Below are 15,116 nucleotides of genomic sequence, written 5' to 3' on the forward strand. Positions count from 1 at the left end.
CCGAACCTCATCTCAATAGTCTTTTGTTTCGCCCTCCATACCTTCACATAGTTTATTGTATACTGGAACCTTTGTTCAATAGTATGGATTATTGATCGTGGCTCATACCTTAGGTTGTCCACAATCTCTCCGTACATAACATTTGCAATGAAAGCAGAAGACAGGTTTTGGTGGGCGAACTCTATTTCCTCAATGTGACAATTATGTTCCTTAACTATTGAGCACTGCCAGTAGTCCACCCATTTCCCTCTGAATGCGTGCACCCGCCAAGGACATTGCGGCACCAAACACATCACATCGTACTCCCTTTTACTGGATTTAACAACCTTGAATTGCCTACGAAGAGACAACGACCAGAATTTCACTGCATCAATAACTGCCTCTTTTGTAGGGTACATAGCACCCTGTGACACCTCGTTCTCATGGTACTGCCACGGTGTCCAGTCAGCCTCGCTAACCACCAGCTTCGAAAATTCATGATCCCTCCACTCTGCAGGAACTGGAGCATTACCCTCCTCGTCAGACGAATCCCCATCGGCAAGGCCTGATGAGGACATCACTCCCTCAGATACATACAATGATCCTCCATTGAACTTTCAAGGTCCAATCACAAGAGCTCGCGCACGACAATTAAATTTAGAGGTGAGCTCGTTTCTAAGCAACTCTTTATATAATTTTGAGAATAGATTACTACCTAATGATTATGTGTTGTTTAGGAATCATGGAGAGGACAAGGAGACACATAGAGGAAGGCTTGGAGGCGTGGAGGAGCAGCTAGGACGTCCAACAACAGCAGGAGGTCCAGTCCAACTCGAGTCCGAATCAGCCTCGACCTCCAGGACCAGCGAGCAATAAAACGGACGCCCAGGACGCATCCGGACTCCGTTTTCGACGATTCACATATGGTTGGAAAGATAATTTCATAAGGAAACCAATGGCGTTGGTTTGAGGTCCAAATTCCTTCTGAGTCAACGGGAAACGTCGAAACAAGTCAGCATCCAGAATCTGTCCCGATGCTGCGTCACCGTTTTTGGTCCGTTGGGCCGTGTATCGTCGTTGAGCCCATTAGAGGGGCGTGACCAGGGGGTGTGACGACCCTAGACCCTTATTATCAGCCGCCGCCGCTCTCGTTAGGGTGGGTTTTGCTTAGATTATTCTGTCAAGAACAGTTTCGCCGTTTCGTCGGTTTGTGAGACCCCAACTCGTGAGATTAATCATTCATCTGCAATTTGGTTGCATTCTTCCTTGTTCTTGCTTGTGTTCTTCGATTCGCAGGCAAGGATTTTAGCCTTCTTGGCGAGGTCAACCGTGCAACGCCGGTTGATAACCAGAGGAGACGTGGTGCTGCGATTGCGGGGTTTCGGATCGTGTTGTTCGGAAGCCGGATCGACTTGTGTCTCGTTTCCACCAAATCGAGAGTTACCAGAACCTTTCGGAAGATCGGGAACCCTTGTTCATATTAAGGCCTTCCTCCAACTCTTCATCCTCCAAATCCATATCTTCAATGATGCTAGGGATGTGCTCCCCTTCATCAGCTACACCCATCGGTTGCAGCTCTGGAATATCACCAACTTCCTCCCTGGACCCGACATTAGCCGCCTCTGATTCATCTTCCACTGCCTCACTTGGTCCTGCTACTGCTTCCGCAGAGTTCACCTCATTTTGATCTTTCAGGTATGCCTCAGCTAACAAAACAAGTGGCAGGCCACGTTCACAACATATATCTATATACTGCCTCCAAGTTGATGTGGCTTCGATGGGAACAAGCTTAATAAAGTATCCATGACTAGCACGGCTGAGGACAGTTTTCAACTTCAGCTCATGTTGCTGCGGATCCAGTTGGAAAAACCGCATGAGCCATTTGCACACACCCACAATGGTCCTCTTATTAGCTTTACTAAGATCCTTCATGACATGACGAAATCCAGACAGATCTACACCGTTAGGACCGTACCTAATTTCACCCTCACCACAATATATCTGAAAAATTAATTTATCTGTCATCTCTGGAAACATCCGCAAACATAACCAATGTCAAGACAATAAACTATATTTCTAATTATCGGATAAAATTATTTCTAAATGCTATCCTAGGTTCGCAAATTATCATATACTGCTACCTACTACATCCATAGATACAACCCTAATATAGTAAAAATAATATATTAAAATTAATAATCTACATTGCACTACTATCGTACAATTTTCTAAATAAATTTGACAATTTTCTAAACCCTAGGTCATAAATGTCTAAAACCTATGTCATATACTACTACTGCACTAATTAACAACAACAAAACGAAAAAAAACTTATCCGAAATTATTCTTCAAATCCGCGGCTCAAATGTAGCAGGACTTCACCGATCTCTCTTCCTCCCCTCTCCTCTCCTCTCTTCTCCTCCCTCTTCTCAACTTTTTCTTTTTTCAGATTATAATGAAATTTTGGCCTATTTTTCGGCCTTTTTATAGGAGAGGGCGGGTGGGCGGGCAGCGGAGCGCGGCGGGCGGGGAGGCCCCTTACCGCCCTCTCAGAGGGCGGTTAGGGCCTCTAACCGCCCTCTTAGAGGGCTGCAGCCGTTTAGTTTTGCAAATTCTCCTGCGGAGAATCTATTTATTTAAATTTTTAATAAAAAATATAAAAATAAAAAAAACACCAAAATCGATTCGGCAACGGCAGCAAGTCCCCAGGCCCTAACGGCGGCGGCGTCACCCCAACCTCCCCATCTGTGCCGGCACCCACTCGCCGAGTCCCCGTCACGGAGCATGGCGGCGTGGTCGCTGTTCGGCAGGTTGGGCTGGATCTCATGTAGGTGCGGCGCCTCGAGCAGATCCCCAAGCATCATCGTCCACTCGCTCGTCGGACTGGATCTCGCGAAGGCCCCAATGAGCAGTGATGCCCATCCGCCGTCAGCCGAGGGCCCGAGGCAGCCAGGCACCGTCGCACACTCGCGGTGACCCTGCGGGCAGCGACCCCATCAAGGTCGGCCCCAGTCGGCGCTTTGGGTGATGCTGGCGCTCACCACCGCGGCGTGCACGCCCATTTACCGCCGCTGGGACGCCGAGCTCTGGTCGCCCCATGGTTCCTCGTTGCCATGGTGTTCATGCTCAGGGCCTTCCTCCGCGAGGCCATCTCCGTCCGGGTCGTCTCCACTGTGCTCGGGCCTGCAGTGGCACCGGCCATCTGTTCTTACCTGCATTGCGAAATCAATCAAATGTTTTTACATTCTAGCATTTTCGTACACAAACGTGTGAACTTTATTACATCCATGATAGAGTTTAGGAGGTGGTTTAACTATAATTCCTAGTGCTCATTTCGGTATATTGAATCATGGTTATTTGCATTGAAAATTTAGAAGAAGTATGCTGTACTCGGTATGTTTTGTATTTTTTAATTTATTTTTTATCAGTTGTCTAAGTATTTTATCTAAGTACGATATAATTTTTCATATATTTTATCTATTTTTATTGGTGACATTGTACTTTTTAGTAGCACAACTTTAAATTGAAAACCATTGAAACATTTCGTGCTTAGAAGTTAGCATCCCTTGGTTTGAATCCTGTCCGCCACTGACTACACTACTACTCTTTCTTCCAGACCAGAGGAAAGAAAAAAATGTGAAATACTGATAGAACGAATCACAAAGTAAGCAGCATGAGGCAGTCTGAGCAGAGGTAAAAGCGAATAAAGAAGTGTAAGCCAAACTTGGAAGGGCCTGCGAGCTGCGCGCGGCGAGCACACAGGAGTATGTGACACGTCACACGTCTCCACTCGGTCCTAGCAAGTCGAGCGTCGTTGCAGACGGCGCAATCCAACGCCCCTTTTTGCGCGCCGCCAGCTGAGGGCATTTCCGTAAACCGAGACGCTGTCACACTCCTCCCGCTTCTTATAAATGGCCACCCTCGGCTCGGCTTATCTCCAGCAACCTTCGTTTTCCTCTCGCTCTCTCTCGTCCAAGGACTGAAGCACGAGCCGAGAGAACGGCGAGTGCCATGGAGGCAGTGCGGGAGGCGATAATGGTGGAGAGGAGTAGGGGTAAGAGGCAGAGGATTGAGCAGGCGCCCGCCAGTGACCTGGGTGCGTTCGAGGGTGCTGCACTGCTGCCTCAAGAGCTCATCTTGTCCGTCCTCGCCGCCGTGTCGGCCTCCGCGGACAAGCCTGCCGACTTCTTCTCCGCGATGCTCACTTACGTGTACTGCAGCCTTCCGGTTTTGGTTTGGCCTCTGCTTCATCTTCCTCGTATGTTGTTTGAATTCTGATTCCAGGATGCGTGATCAGAGTGTAAGCTACGTACTATACGTCGATCGTGTCCTTGTTCTCTTTGGAAAGGAAAATGATGCTCGAGTTCCTGATGGAATTGATCATCGCAGGTGCAAGAAGTTCATGATGTTAGGGGAGCACCGGCAGGTGCGCAAGGTGGCGTCGGAGCTGTGCGTGGCCGTGCGCGCCGCAAGGTGATGCGTCGCCGCTCATGACTTCCTCGGTTCCTCCGCAGCTGCGGCGACGCTGGCAACCCTGACACCAACTACCTTCTCAGCATGGTGCGTGCGTAAAACATGTATCTTCTCTCGACGTACGCACGTTCTCATCAACCCATGCACATTGACAGGCGTTTGTTTGTCTGTCTGCCCCCGGCTGCTGGCAGATCCTGTTCTACTGCCTCGCCGAGGGCCATCAGGGCTGGTCGCGGATGATGAAGGCTGCGAGGTCCAGCCACGCGGAGGCGATCTACGCTCTCGCCATCATCCGGCTAAATGGAAGCGGCGGCATCACGGTCGACGACAGAGGCCAGCACGCCGCCGCGCACCTGTGTAAGGCCGCCGCGAACCTCTGCCACATCGGCGCCCTCTGCGAGCTCGGCAACTGCGTCTCCCGCTGCCTTGGTGTCCCCAAAAATATCGCCAACGGCCGCCGCCTCATCCTCAGGGCCAACTTGCAGGAGCTGTGCGCCAAGTACCCGCCCGGCCGGGCCCGCGCTGGAGGCCGCCCTCGCTCACATCCGCAGTGGCAATTGCCCCAAGTGCGTCACAAGCGACTTCGAGTGCTTTGCCGCCGTACCGTCCTCCTACACCTGGTCGCACCCAGCCAACAGCTTCCTGGCCGAGTGGTTCGCAGCACGGCCGCTTCCACCACCGCCGGCGCCGATGCTACTTATGTACTCGATGCCCACTTGTGGGCTACCCGAGGCACGGCCTCTCGAGTTTCGGCGGTGCGCCGTGTGCAGTATAGCGCCCTACTGCTCCCATGCGTGCCAGGCGTTGCACTGGAGGATGGGGCACAAGGAGGAGTGCATCCCCGTGCAGCAGTGGCTGCTCGTCGCGGTTGCCAATGCGAACGCCAAATCGCCAATGCGCACTTTGCTTAATTAAGCTGATGCCAACGTCGATGTGGCTGGCGATACAATATTCTGTTTTCCTTTCTAGATTTATGCAAATTTCTTCTTACTGTCCATTCGTTCTTGGACATGTAAATTATCTTACCTTATGGTATAAATAAAGAAATAGAAATAATGTATTTCAAGAACTAGAAATAATGTATTTCAAGTTGTCTCACATTGTGTGTGCACGTGCGTTTGTGTATCACATTTTCTTCCAAACACATTATAGTGTGCACTACATTTTCTTTCTAACACATTGCATGTCTGTATTGCTAGAATTATAGGAGCAGAGCTCGTATAATAATTTTTAATAAATCTCAAAGACTTATATTGTGCGGAGATGGCATATGATGAGGTTCACCTTTTATTAATACCATATTATTAACAGAGGTGGAGGTGAGGAATTTTCTCCCTATATATATGCAAGGATTCCATCTCATTAGGTGAAAAAATAAGTAGACTGCTAATTGAGAGTAGCTCTTAAATTGGGAACGCTCTCAACACGTGAGTCTGTATAAGAGTTAGGGTTTTACCTCTTTTTCTTTTTGTTGCGTTGCCACTGTAGTCTACTCCATCCCGACGTCGGCCTACACCGGCAATCGGGAGAATATGTCTCTGAAACCCTCGCTCTTAAGATTCTGCATCGGGAAAGGGCGAATAAGGTTTTTAGGAAGCGCTCCGTGTGACTACTCAACTTCTTCACCATAGCTTAACTTCCTGGTCGCTTGGGTGCCCCCCGCTGTTATCATCAACAAAGTCGGCGTGTCATCAGCATAATCGATCGTGCCGTTGACACGGTGCAACCAACATCTTCAGTAACCTCCACAACGCAGGACTAGTACATAAAAACTATGTTACTCGTATTTTATTTCTTATGGTTCCTAATTTCGAGTATAGTAGATCTAGGCATATGTAGTGTTTTCATACATATGACTAGATTATGCTCTGGTAATATAAACATGTTAGCTTATCAGTTTATGCTCATGAATTATTTATGGATTAAATTAGACCTAAAGTGTCATATATTCTAACAATCCAAAAACCTTATTGTATGCACTTAGGTTTATCAATAGCTGGATTTGTCGATGCACTGAGGCCAGAAAAGTTTTCTGGTGTGCACTTTAAGAGATGGCAAGTCAAGATCACTCTATGGCTGATGGCTATGAATGTCTATTGGGTGGCTAATGGCAAGCCGAAATGAATCCTTACTACTGAAGCAGGAAAAGACGTTTACGAATGCCAGTGCACTCTTTGTAGGATGCATTCTTGGTGACTGTCTTTGTGATGTGTACATGCACATACAAAGCGCGAATGAGCTGTGTGATACACTGAAAGCTAAATTTGGCGCATCGGATGTAGGAAGTGAACTGTATAACATGGAGCAGTATCATGACTACAAGATAGTTAAAAATTGCTCTATAGTCGAGCAGACTCATGAGGTTCAGTGCATCGTGAAAGAACTCGAACTCCTTAAGATCAATGTACCCGACAAGTTTGTAGTTAGAGGCATCATTGCTAAATTACCTCCTTCGTAGAGAAACTTTGCTACTACTCTAAAGCACAAGAGACAAGAGATTATTGTTGAGAGTTTGATCACGTCTCTTAATGTTGAGAAGAAAACTCGAACTAAGGATGTGAGTCTAAAAGGAGGTGAGGTATAGACTAATGCCAATATGGTGTAAAAGCCATTCCACAATAAGAACAAAGAGAAAGATAATAAGCCAAACAAAACTACCACCTTCAAGAAGAAGAAGATGAACACATCAAAACTACCTTGTTTTGTGTGCGGTGAGATTGAGCACTTCGCCAAAGATTGTCTGGACCGCAAGGGAAGAAAGACTCCACAAAAGCAGAACTCAAAAACTACTAATGTGGTGACCATTGGCGAAGCTGGAAATAGAGCTGCAAGGTATGGAAATTTACCTTCAGTATTTTCAGTATTTCAGTCTACTAATTGGTGGATTGATATAGGGGCCAATGTTCATGTATGTGCTGATATCTCAATGTTCTTCTTTTATCAGGTCACCTAGGATTCCTCCGTCCTAATGGGGAATGAGTCACATCCTTCTGTTTGTAGTGTTGACATGATAGATCTAAAGTTTACTATAGGAAAGATCATGCAACTGAGAATGTCCCTACATTGAATAAGAATCTAGTTAGTGGCTCCATTCTCTGTAGAGACGGGTTTAAAGTGGTGTTCGAGTCCAATAAAGTAATAGTATCAAAGCATGGCCAATTTATTAGTAAAGGCTATGAGTACGGAGGCTTGTTCCGTTTTTTCCTTTCTGATTTCAGCAATAAGTCTGTGAACCATATTTGTGCCAATGTTAATGATGATTCTAGTATTTGGCTTTCGCAGTTATGGCAATTAAAATTTGATTCTATGACTCGACTTTCCACCATGAGTTTAATTCTGAATTTTTCCATAGTCAAAGGTTCTAAGTGCCATAGTTGCGTGCAATCAAAACAACCTTGTAAGCCTTACAAGGAGAGAAATTTGGTACCTCTAGAACTCATACATTCAGATTTATGTGAAATGAATGGTGTGTTAACAAAGGGTGAAAAGAATTATTTCATGACATTAATTGATGATGCGACTAGATTCTGCTATGTATACTTGTTGAAAACGAAAGATACAGCTCTAGATCACTTTAAATCTATAAAGCAAAAAGTTTAGAATCAACTAAAGAGAAAGATTAAAATAACTAGGTCAGATCATGGTGGAGAGTATTTCTCTAGTGACTTTGACTTATTCTTTGAGAAACTTGGGATTATTCATGAAGGATGCCTCCCTATTCACCTCAATCAAACGGGGTTACCGAAAGGAAAAACCGCACACTGACTAACTTGGTTAATGCTATGTTAGACATTGTGGGATTATCTAAGTCATGGTGGGAGAGGTCCTATTGACTTTATATCATGTCCTGAATAGAGTTCCTCTCAAGGATAAGGAAAAAACCCCATATGAAGAATGGGAAGGGAAAAAGCTATCACGTTCTTATTTGCGTACTTGAGGATGCTTGGTGAAAGTCAATGTACCAATAACTAAAAAGCGCAAGTTCGTACCTAAAATAGTGGATTGTGTTTTTCTGGGATATGCTCATCGGAGCATTGCTTACTGGTTTTTAATGGTTAAATCTGATGTACCTAACGTGCATATCGATACAATGATGGAGTCTCATGATGCAATATTTTTTGAGCACATATTTTCTATGAAAGATTTACATAGCATGTCTAGACTATCTTCTGAGATAATTCTTGAACCCACTTCACCTCTTGAGGTTATTGAACAAACACATGAGCAAGATCCTGAGGAGGATGACAGTGATGCTCCTATGAGGAGTAAGAGACAAAGGACTACAAAGTCTTTTGGTGATGATTTCACTGTATACCTTGTGGATGACACTCCCAAGTCTATTTTAGAAGTGTTTGCATTTCTAGATGTAGACTACTAGAAGAAAGTTGTTCAGAGCGAAATGGATTCCATCCTCGCAAATGGGATTTGGGAGGTCACAGAATGACCATATGGTTGCAAACATGTGGGTTGCAAGTGGGTGTTCAAGAAGAAGCTTATGCCCGACAGTACTATTGAAAAGTACAAGGCTCGACTTGCGGCTAAGGGTTACACCCAAAAGGAAAGCAAGACTTCTTTGACACTTATTCACCTGTTGCGAGATTGACTACTATCCGAGTCCTACTTGCCTTAGCTGTCTCAGATGGCCTTATCGTTCATCAGATGGATGTTAAGATAGCTTTCCTTAATGGAGAGTTGGACAATAAAATTTATATGGAACCGCCTGATGGGTTCGTAGTAAAAAAAGGTCAAGAAGGCATGGTGTGTAAGTTGTTGAAGTCCTTTTCTTGTCTTAAACAAGTTCCTAAGTAATGGCATGAGAAGTTCGACAAAACTTTTGCATCTACAGGCTTTTCAATCAATGAGACACATAAATATGTGTACTATCGCCATGGTGGGTTGAGGGAGTTATATAGTGCTTGTATGTTGATGATATACTGATATTTGGGACAAACCTTGATATGGTTAATGAGGTTAAATCTTTCTTATCTCAAAGCTTTGATATGAAAGATCTAGGTGATGTTGATGTAATCTTAAACATCAAGTTAATCAAATGAGAGAATGAGATTACTCTTACATAATCTCATTATGTGAGAAGGTCTTGAGCTGCTTTGGCTACCAAGACAGCAAACCTTCTCCAACACCTTATGATCCCAATGTGATACTTTGAAAAAAATAAGAAAAGTGGCAGGGACCAACTAAGATACTCTCATATTATTAGATCACTCATGTTCTTAGCTGATGCTACAAGGTTTGACATCTCATTTGCTGTGAACAAATTGAGCTGGTTTACTTCTAACCCAGGCGATGAACATTGGCGTGCACTTGAGCGAGGCATGAGCTATTTGCTTGGTACTATGAGTTATGGTCTTTACTATTCTGAGTATCCATCGGTACTGGAGGGTTATAGTGATTCAAACTGGATATCTGATGCTGATGAGATTTATGCCACAAATGGATATGTATTCACTCTAGGTGGCGCTACTGTCTCATGGAGGTCTTACAAACAAACCATCTTGATGAGGTCAATTATGGAACTAGAACTCACTGCGTTAGATACAGCCACTGTTGAGGCAGAATAGCTGCGTGAGTTGTTGATGGACTTGCATGTGGTTGAGAAATCGGTAATGGCTATCCTTATGAACTGTGATAATTAGACAATTATTATCAAAGTAAATAGATATAAGGATAATGACAAGTCCACAAGGCACGCAAAGAGACGATTGAAGTTTGTCAGGAAATTTAGAAACTCCAAAGTGATAACCTTGGATTATATCAAACATCTAAGAACCTGGTAGATCTTCTTACAAAGGGACTGTCACGGAATGTGATATATAATTCATCAAAGGAGATGGGTTTGAGACCCAAGTGAGTTATACCATAGTGGTAACACAACCTATGTGATCGGAGATCCCGTCAATTAGGACCTGAGAAGAACAAGCTATTGGCCTAACTAGAGAAAAGTACCTTTGTTTTTATCCACTCAAGTGAAGATGCAATACTCTCAAAGATCTGTAAGGCAGATTGACTATTGTCTTAATGTGTTCTGTTAGCTTTAAGTAGCGAAGATGCTAACCTATAGGGCATTCTTGAAAGAACACACCTATTTGAGTCTGATTGTTGGTCGCAGTCTATGAGACTTGGGTGATCTCTAGTAAACTCATGAAGAGACCATGGAGCATGACTTATATGCTCCACCCGCAGGGTAGCCTACTAGCAGCCAAGTATCAATTATGACTTTAGGTGAAACTTGTATGCACGAAACTTGCAATTCAAGGTGTAGTCCATTGTTTAAGTTGTGAATGAGTGTAGCTTGATGTTCTAGATGCATGTTCAACTTAACAGTCTCTACTAAAACACTGATATATCAAACAATAGTGGAAAATTCGTAATTCTCTATGAGACTTTGAGATTTGGTAGGGAATTGTTAGAATTATAGGGGCGAGTCCCGTATAATAATTTTCAATAAATCTCAAAAGGCCCATATTATAGAGGTGACCCATGATGAGGTACACCATCTATTAGTACCATATTGCTAATGTAAGTGGAGGTGAAGGGATTTTCTCTCCGTATATATGTAAGGACCCCAACCTTACTTGGTGAAAAAAATAAGTAGACTACTAATTCAGAGTAGCCCTCAAATTGGAAATCCTCTCATTACGTGAGTTTGTATAAGAGTTAGAGTTTTACCTCTTTCTCTTTCTATTGTGATGTCGCTATAGTTTACTCCATCCCGGCGTCGACATGCACCAGCAATCAGGAGAACACGTCTCCTAACACTGCATAAGAACAGGGATGTAGTAACACATATATGTGTTACTATATATCAATAAATGTGTTACTGAGGTTTGTAGTAACATATTTGATATGTGTTCATGTTGCCTATGTTACTACGGTAGGGTCTCTTATCGCACATAATAATTGTTCCTATATGAAATAAAAGGTATTATAACTAAGCTATAGTAACACGTATGATATATGTTGCTATAGGCTGTAATAACACATTTTTCATGTAGCACGAATTTTTTAGGGGAAAATAACACTTGTGAGAATTGATCTAGGATGCATCCCTAGCAAGCAAAGTATACTATCGCTGCACTATTATGTCTTATTATGAATAGTTTTTCCTATTTTTTCACATAACTTTCCTGTATATTATGTGTTCCTATAACGCTTCTTTTTGTAACATTTTTTCTATAGCTTTCCTGCATATTATTTGTTCCTATAGCGCTTCTTTTTGTGACACCTTTTCTATAGCTTTCCTGCATATTATGTGTTACTATAACGCTTCTTTTTGTAACACCTTTTCTATGTGTTCCTGTACCCTTTTTATTGTAACACCTTTTCGAATCTCATGATGCATGTGTTACAGCCTACCTTTTGACGTGTTGATACAATATTCCATTGTAACACATTTTTCAATGTGTTAAAAGGAATGTGTTGCCAAAACTATGTTTTCTAGTAGTGTAAACTCTCGCTCTTGAGATCATGCACTGGAAGAGGGTGAATAAAGTTTTTAAAAAGCGCTCCTCGCCATTGCTTAAATTCTTGACCACGACTCGTCTTCCTAATTGCTTGGGTGCCGTCCGTTGTCATCGTCAACAAATTCAATGCATGCATGATCGATCGTGCTGTCAACACGGTGCAACTAACATCTTTAGCAACCTCCATAGCATAGGACTGGTACGTAAAAACTATATTATTTGTATTTCATTTTCTACGATTCCTAATTTCGAGTATAGTAGTTCTAGACATATATAGTGCTTTCATACACATGACTAGATTATGCTCCGGTAATATAAATATATTAGTTTATCAGTTTACGCTCATAGATTATTTATGAATTAACTTAAACTTTAAGTGACATATATTCCAACATGTTCCACATTTTGTTCCTAACACATTGCAACTGAGTAAAATATAATTTTGTTTGAATTATTACTTGAAGCAAAAGAGTATTGGGCCGTCTTGACCCTCAGCCACACGGGCACTGCACGCGCCCTTCGCGACCTCAGCAACCGCATTGCCTATACCTGGTCGCATCCGGTCAAGATCTCCGTGGCCAAGTGGTTCGTGCGCGGCCGCTTCCAATGCCGTTGCGTGGCTTATCTACTCGCTTCCTAATTGCGGGCGACGAGCCGAGACACGGCAAGCTCGAGTTTAAGAGGTGCAACAAGTGCATCATATACTGCTCCCGCACCGCTTTTTGAGGATGGGCACAAGGAAGAGTGCATCCAGTGCATAAGTGGCTACTCACCAGTATTGCAAATGCCCAGTGCCCAGTCCGCTAACAGTGACGTGCTCATTTTTTAATAAGTAAACATCATGATCATTATTTCTTATGTTCAACACCTGGTCTTTCTAGCTTCTGCACATTGCAGATACCTTTGCGTTGGTAAGATTATTTTAGCATCTGTTGCGAGATGTAATCAAAATCAGCCGTTTGAGACGGTTATTGGTGTAAGCAGGTGTCTCTCCCTACGGGGAGACACCTCTTCCCTGTATATATATATATGTGTTAGACGATGGTAATGAATGGAATATACGATTTCATTTCTCTTCAACCTCGTGTTCTCTACTGTTCACTGAGTCTTCAACATGTTATCAGCACACACGCTCAAGCCTTTTGCTCATCAGCCACGAACAGAGGAAGAACACATGCCATGAAGGAGATAGCAAGCGCTCACGGTAAGCAATAGGGGATTCTCTGAGAATTTACCTATTGACATTGGAATCGGTTCTGCTCCTTGCTCTCCCTCTGTGTTGCCAGCCTCCAAGCCCGTTCCGGCACCGGCGCCGCAACCGTCATCACCTTCGTTGTCATCTTCATTGGTGTGCTACGACGGAGCCATTCTCTAGACCTCCCCGCTAATGCCGCCCCTAGGGACCCCTCATGTCAGCCCTCCTTGCCAAGCCTCTGGAAATGGCGGTCATGTCCAACCTGGGTGGCAGAGGTGACCATGATAGAGGTGGTTGGCCACGTGTGGCACCAACCAGCCGAAGTGGTAGCGGCGCACACCACAACCGACAACACCCACCCTCCATGGTTGCCAGCCCTGACAGCGTCCTAAGGTGGATACACGAACAGAATTGGCGGCACCCGCCCACCCGAAGAGGTGGTGGCGGCTACACCTGGAAGGCCTGATGCGGCGACCAGACGCATCGGGCAAACCAGCCCAGACAGCGGTGGCACCTGATCTACTCTAGTGACGGCGACGTCGGCACGGACGCATCGTGCATTTGCGAGGTGCACGGTGGCCAGCCCATCTGGTGGCACCAGGCACAGACGCCACGACGGGGAAGTCAGCGTGGACTAGACGGCAGTAGCCAACCAAGCTCAGCACCCACCCCCTGGCGGCTATGCGCATCTGGGCGCTCTAAGTGGCGATGGTGGTGGAGGCGTCCGCTGACTGCATGAAGTTCGCCAATTACGGCGACCAGCCTCGCCCGCGAAGGTGGCCGACCTGTTGAAGGGGAAGGAGGCAATACCCACCGGACCCAGGGCGGTGGCGCCCATGAGAGGCGGCAATTTCGGGGCAAGAATTGGGAAAATCTAACCCTAAACCTCCCCCTCCCCCATTTTATATGCAACGAGCCCATGGGCTAGTAGCTACATGGGCCAGCTGAAAATACCGAGCCGAACGTGGCTAGTAGGCAGGCCAAATGGGTTAGAACAGGACCAAGGTCCAAGTAGGGTCTCGTGCATGATTTTTACAGAAAAGACCCTAGTTTTTCTATATTTGCACGCTAGAGCTCCAAAAAATTATAAAACCTTAGTTTTTATATGATTAAGTCCTTAGACTTAATATTTATTGCATTATGTATTATTCACATAATATAAAATTGCAATTCAGGCCCTCAGGTCTTCAAGAATTGCAAGTTATTGTGTACAAGTGCAATTTTTAGTATTACCTCAGTAATATTTTATCATTTTATGTGATTCAATTTCTTACATAATGCTTATTGCTTAATTGCAATTCCATATTTACATACATTTTCTGCATTTCAATAGTTATTTAAGCCTCAGCTTAAATACTATGCAGATGATTATGTAAACCTTTGCGGTGATTACCTTATTATTGTATTGGTATAAACATAAGGTAGTAGAGACTATTACCATAGCTGCGACTGTAGTGTCATCCACCATAATTGGATGGCGTCCATGTTATAACAACGAGTTACTCGCCTACTGTTGTGAGGTCTACACCAAATGGTGATTACCTTCAACATGTTTTCCAATATTTACATGCACATAGACTAAGTATTTGGTAGTGACCACATGTCACAATGGAGACCAATACTTTAGCATCGAAATTTTTGCCCGCCATGAAGCCTACACCAATAAGAATTAAATACTCATATTGAATTTTATTTTGCATTATTACAATATCATGATATTTAATTTACTTTCATAGTAAATTAGTTCAATTCATGGTATTTCCATGTAGGAAATGGCTCATATCACCAACAAAGATTTCTTGGAACTCTCATTATATGGTCAGAACTATCTAACATGGGCAATGGATGTCAAGATCTCTATAACATCCTGATGTTCCATTTTAGCCATCACTGAACCTCTACCCGATGCCCCGGCGATACCTGAGACAACCAAATATGGAGCCTTATATTTCTTAAGGCATCATCTCCATCCGGATCTGAAAAATGAA

At 44.1% G+C, this 15,116-nt stretch overlaps 1 protein-coding gene across 1 annotated transcript; it reads left to right on the forward strand.

Annotated features, from left to right (window-relative positions):
* The first annotated feature begins 3,990 nt into the window (after positions 1 to 3,990).
* Positions 3,991 to 5,367, forward strand: LOC133923065 (F-box protein At1g67340-like). The gene is made up of 5 exons (XM_062368519.1): positions 3,991 to 4,190; positions 4,264 to 4,452; positions 4,494 to 4,539; positions 4,644 to 5,018; positions 5,254 to 5,367. Exons 1-5 carry the CDS (start codon positions 3,991 to 3,993, stop codon positions 5,365 to 5,367), a joined length of 924 nt encoding a protein of 307 aa, XP_062224503.1.
* The last annotated feature ends 9,749 nt before the right edge of the window (positions 5,368 to 15,116 follow it).

Source organism: Phragmites australis, chromosome 6, assembly GCF_958298935.1.
Source record: "Phragmites australis chromosome 6, lpPhrAust1.1, whole genome shotgun sequence".
NCBI classification, from domain to species: domain Eukaryota; kingdom Viridiplantae; phylum Streptophyta; class Magnoliopsida; order Poales; family Poaceae; genus Phragmites; species Phragmites australis.

Excerpts from the sequence above, each read along its gene's own strand:
- LOC133923065 (XM_062368519.1), top strand. The coding sequence starts at position 3,991 with ATGGAGGCAGTGCGGGAGGCGATAATGGTGGAGAGGAGTAGGGGTAAG. Across the intron at positions 4,191-4,263 it reads TCCGCGATGCTCACTTACGT|GATGCGTGATCAGAGTGTAA; the intron begins GTACTGCAGCCT and ends TTCTGATTCCAG. Across the intron at positions 5,019-5,253 it reads CGCAGTGGCAATTGCCCCAA|GCGTTGCACTGGAGGATGGG; the intron begins GTGCGTCACAAG and ends CATGCGTGCCAG.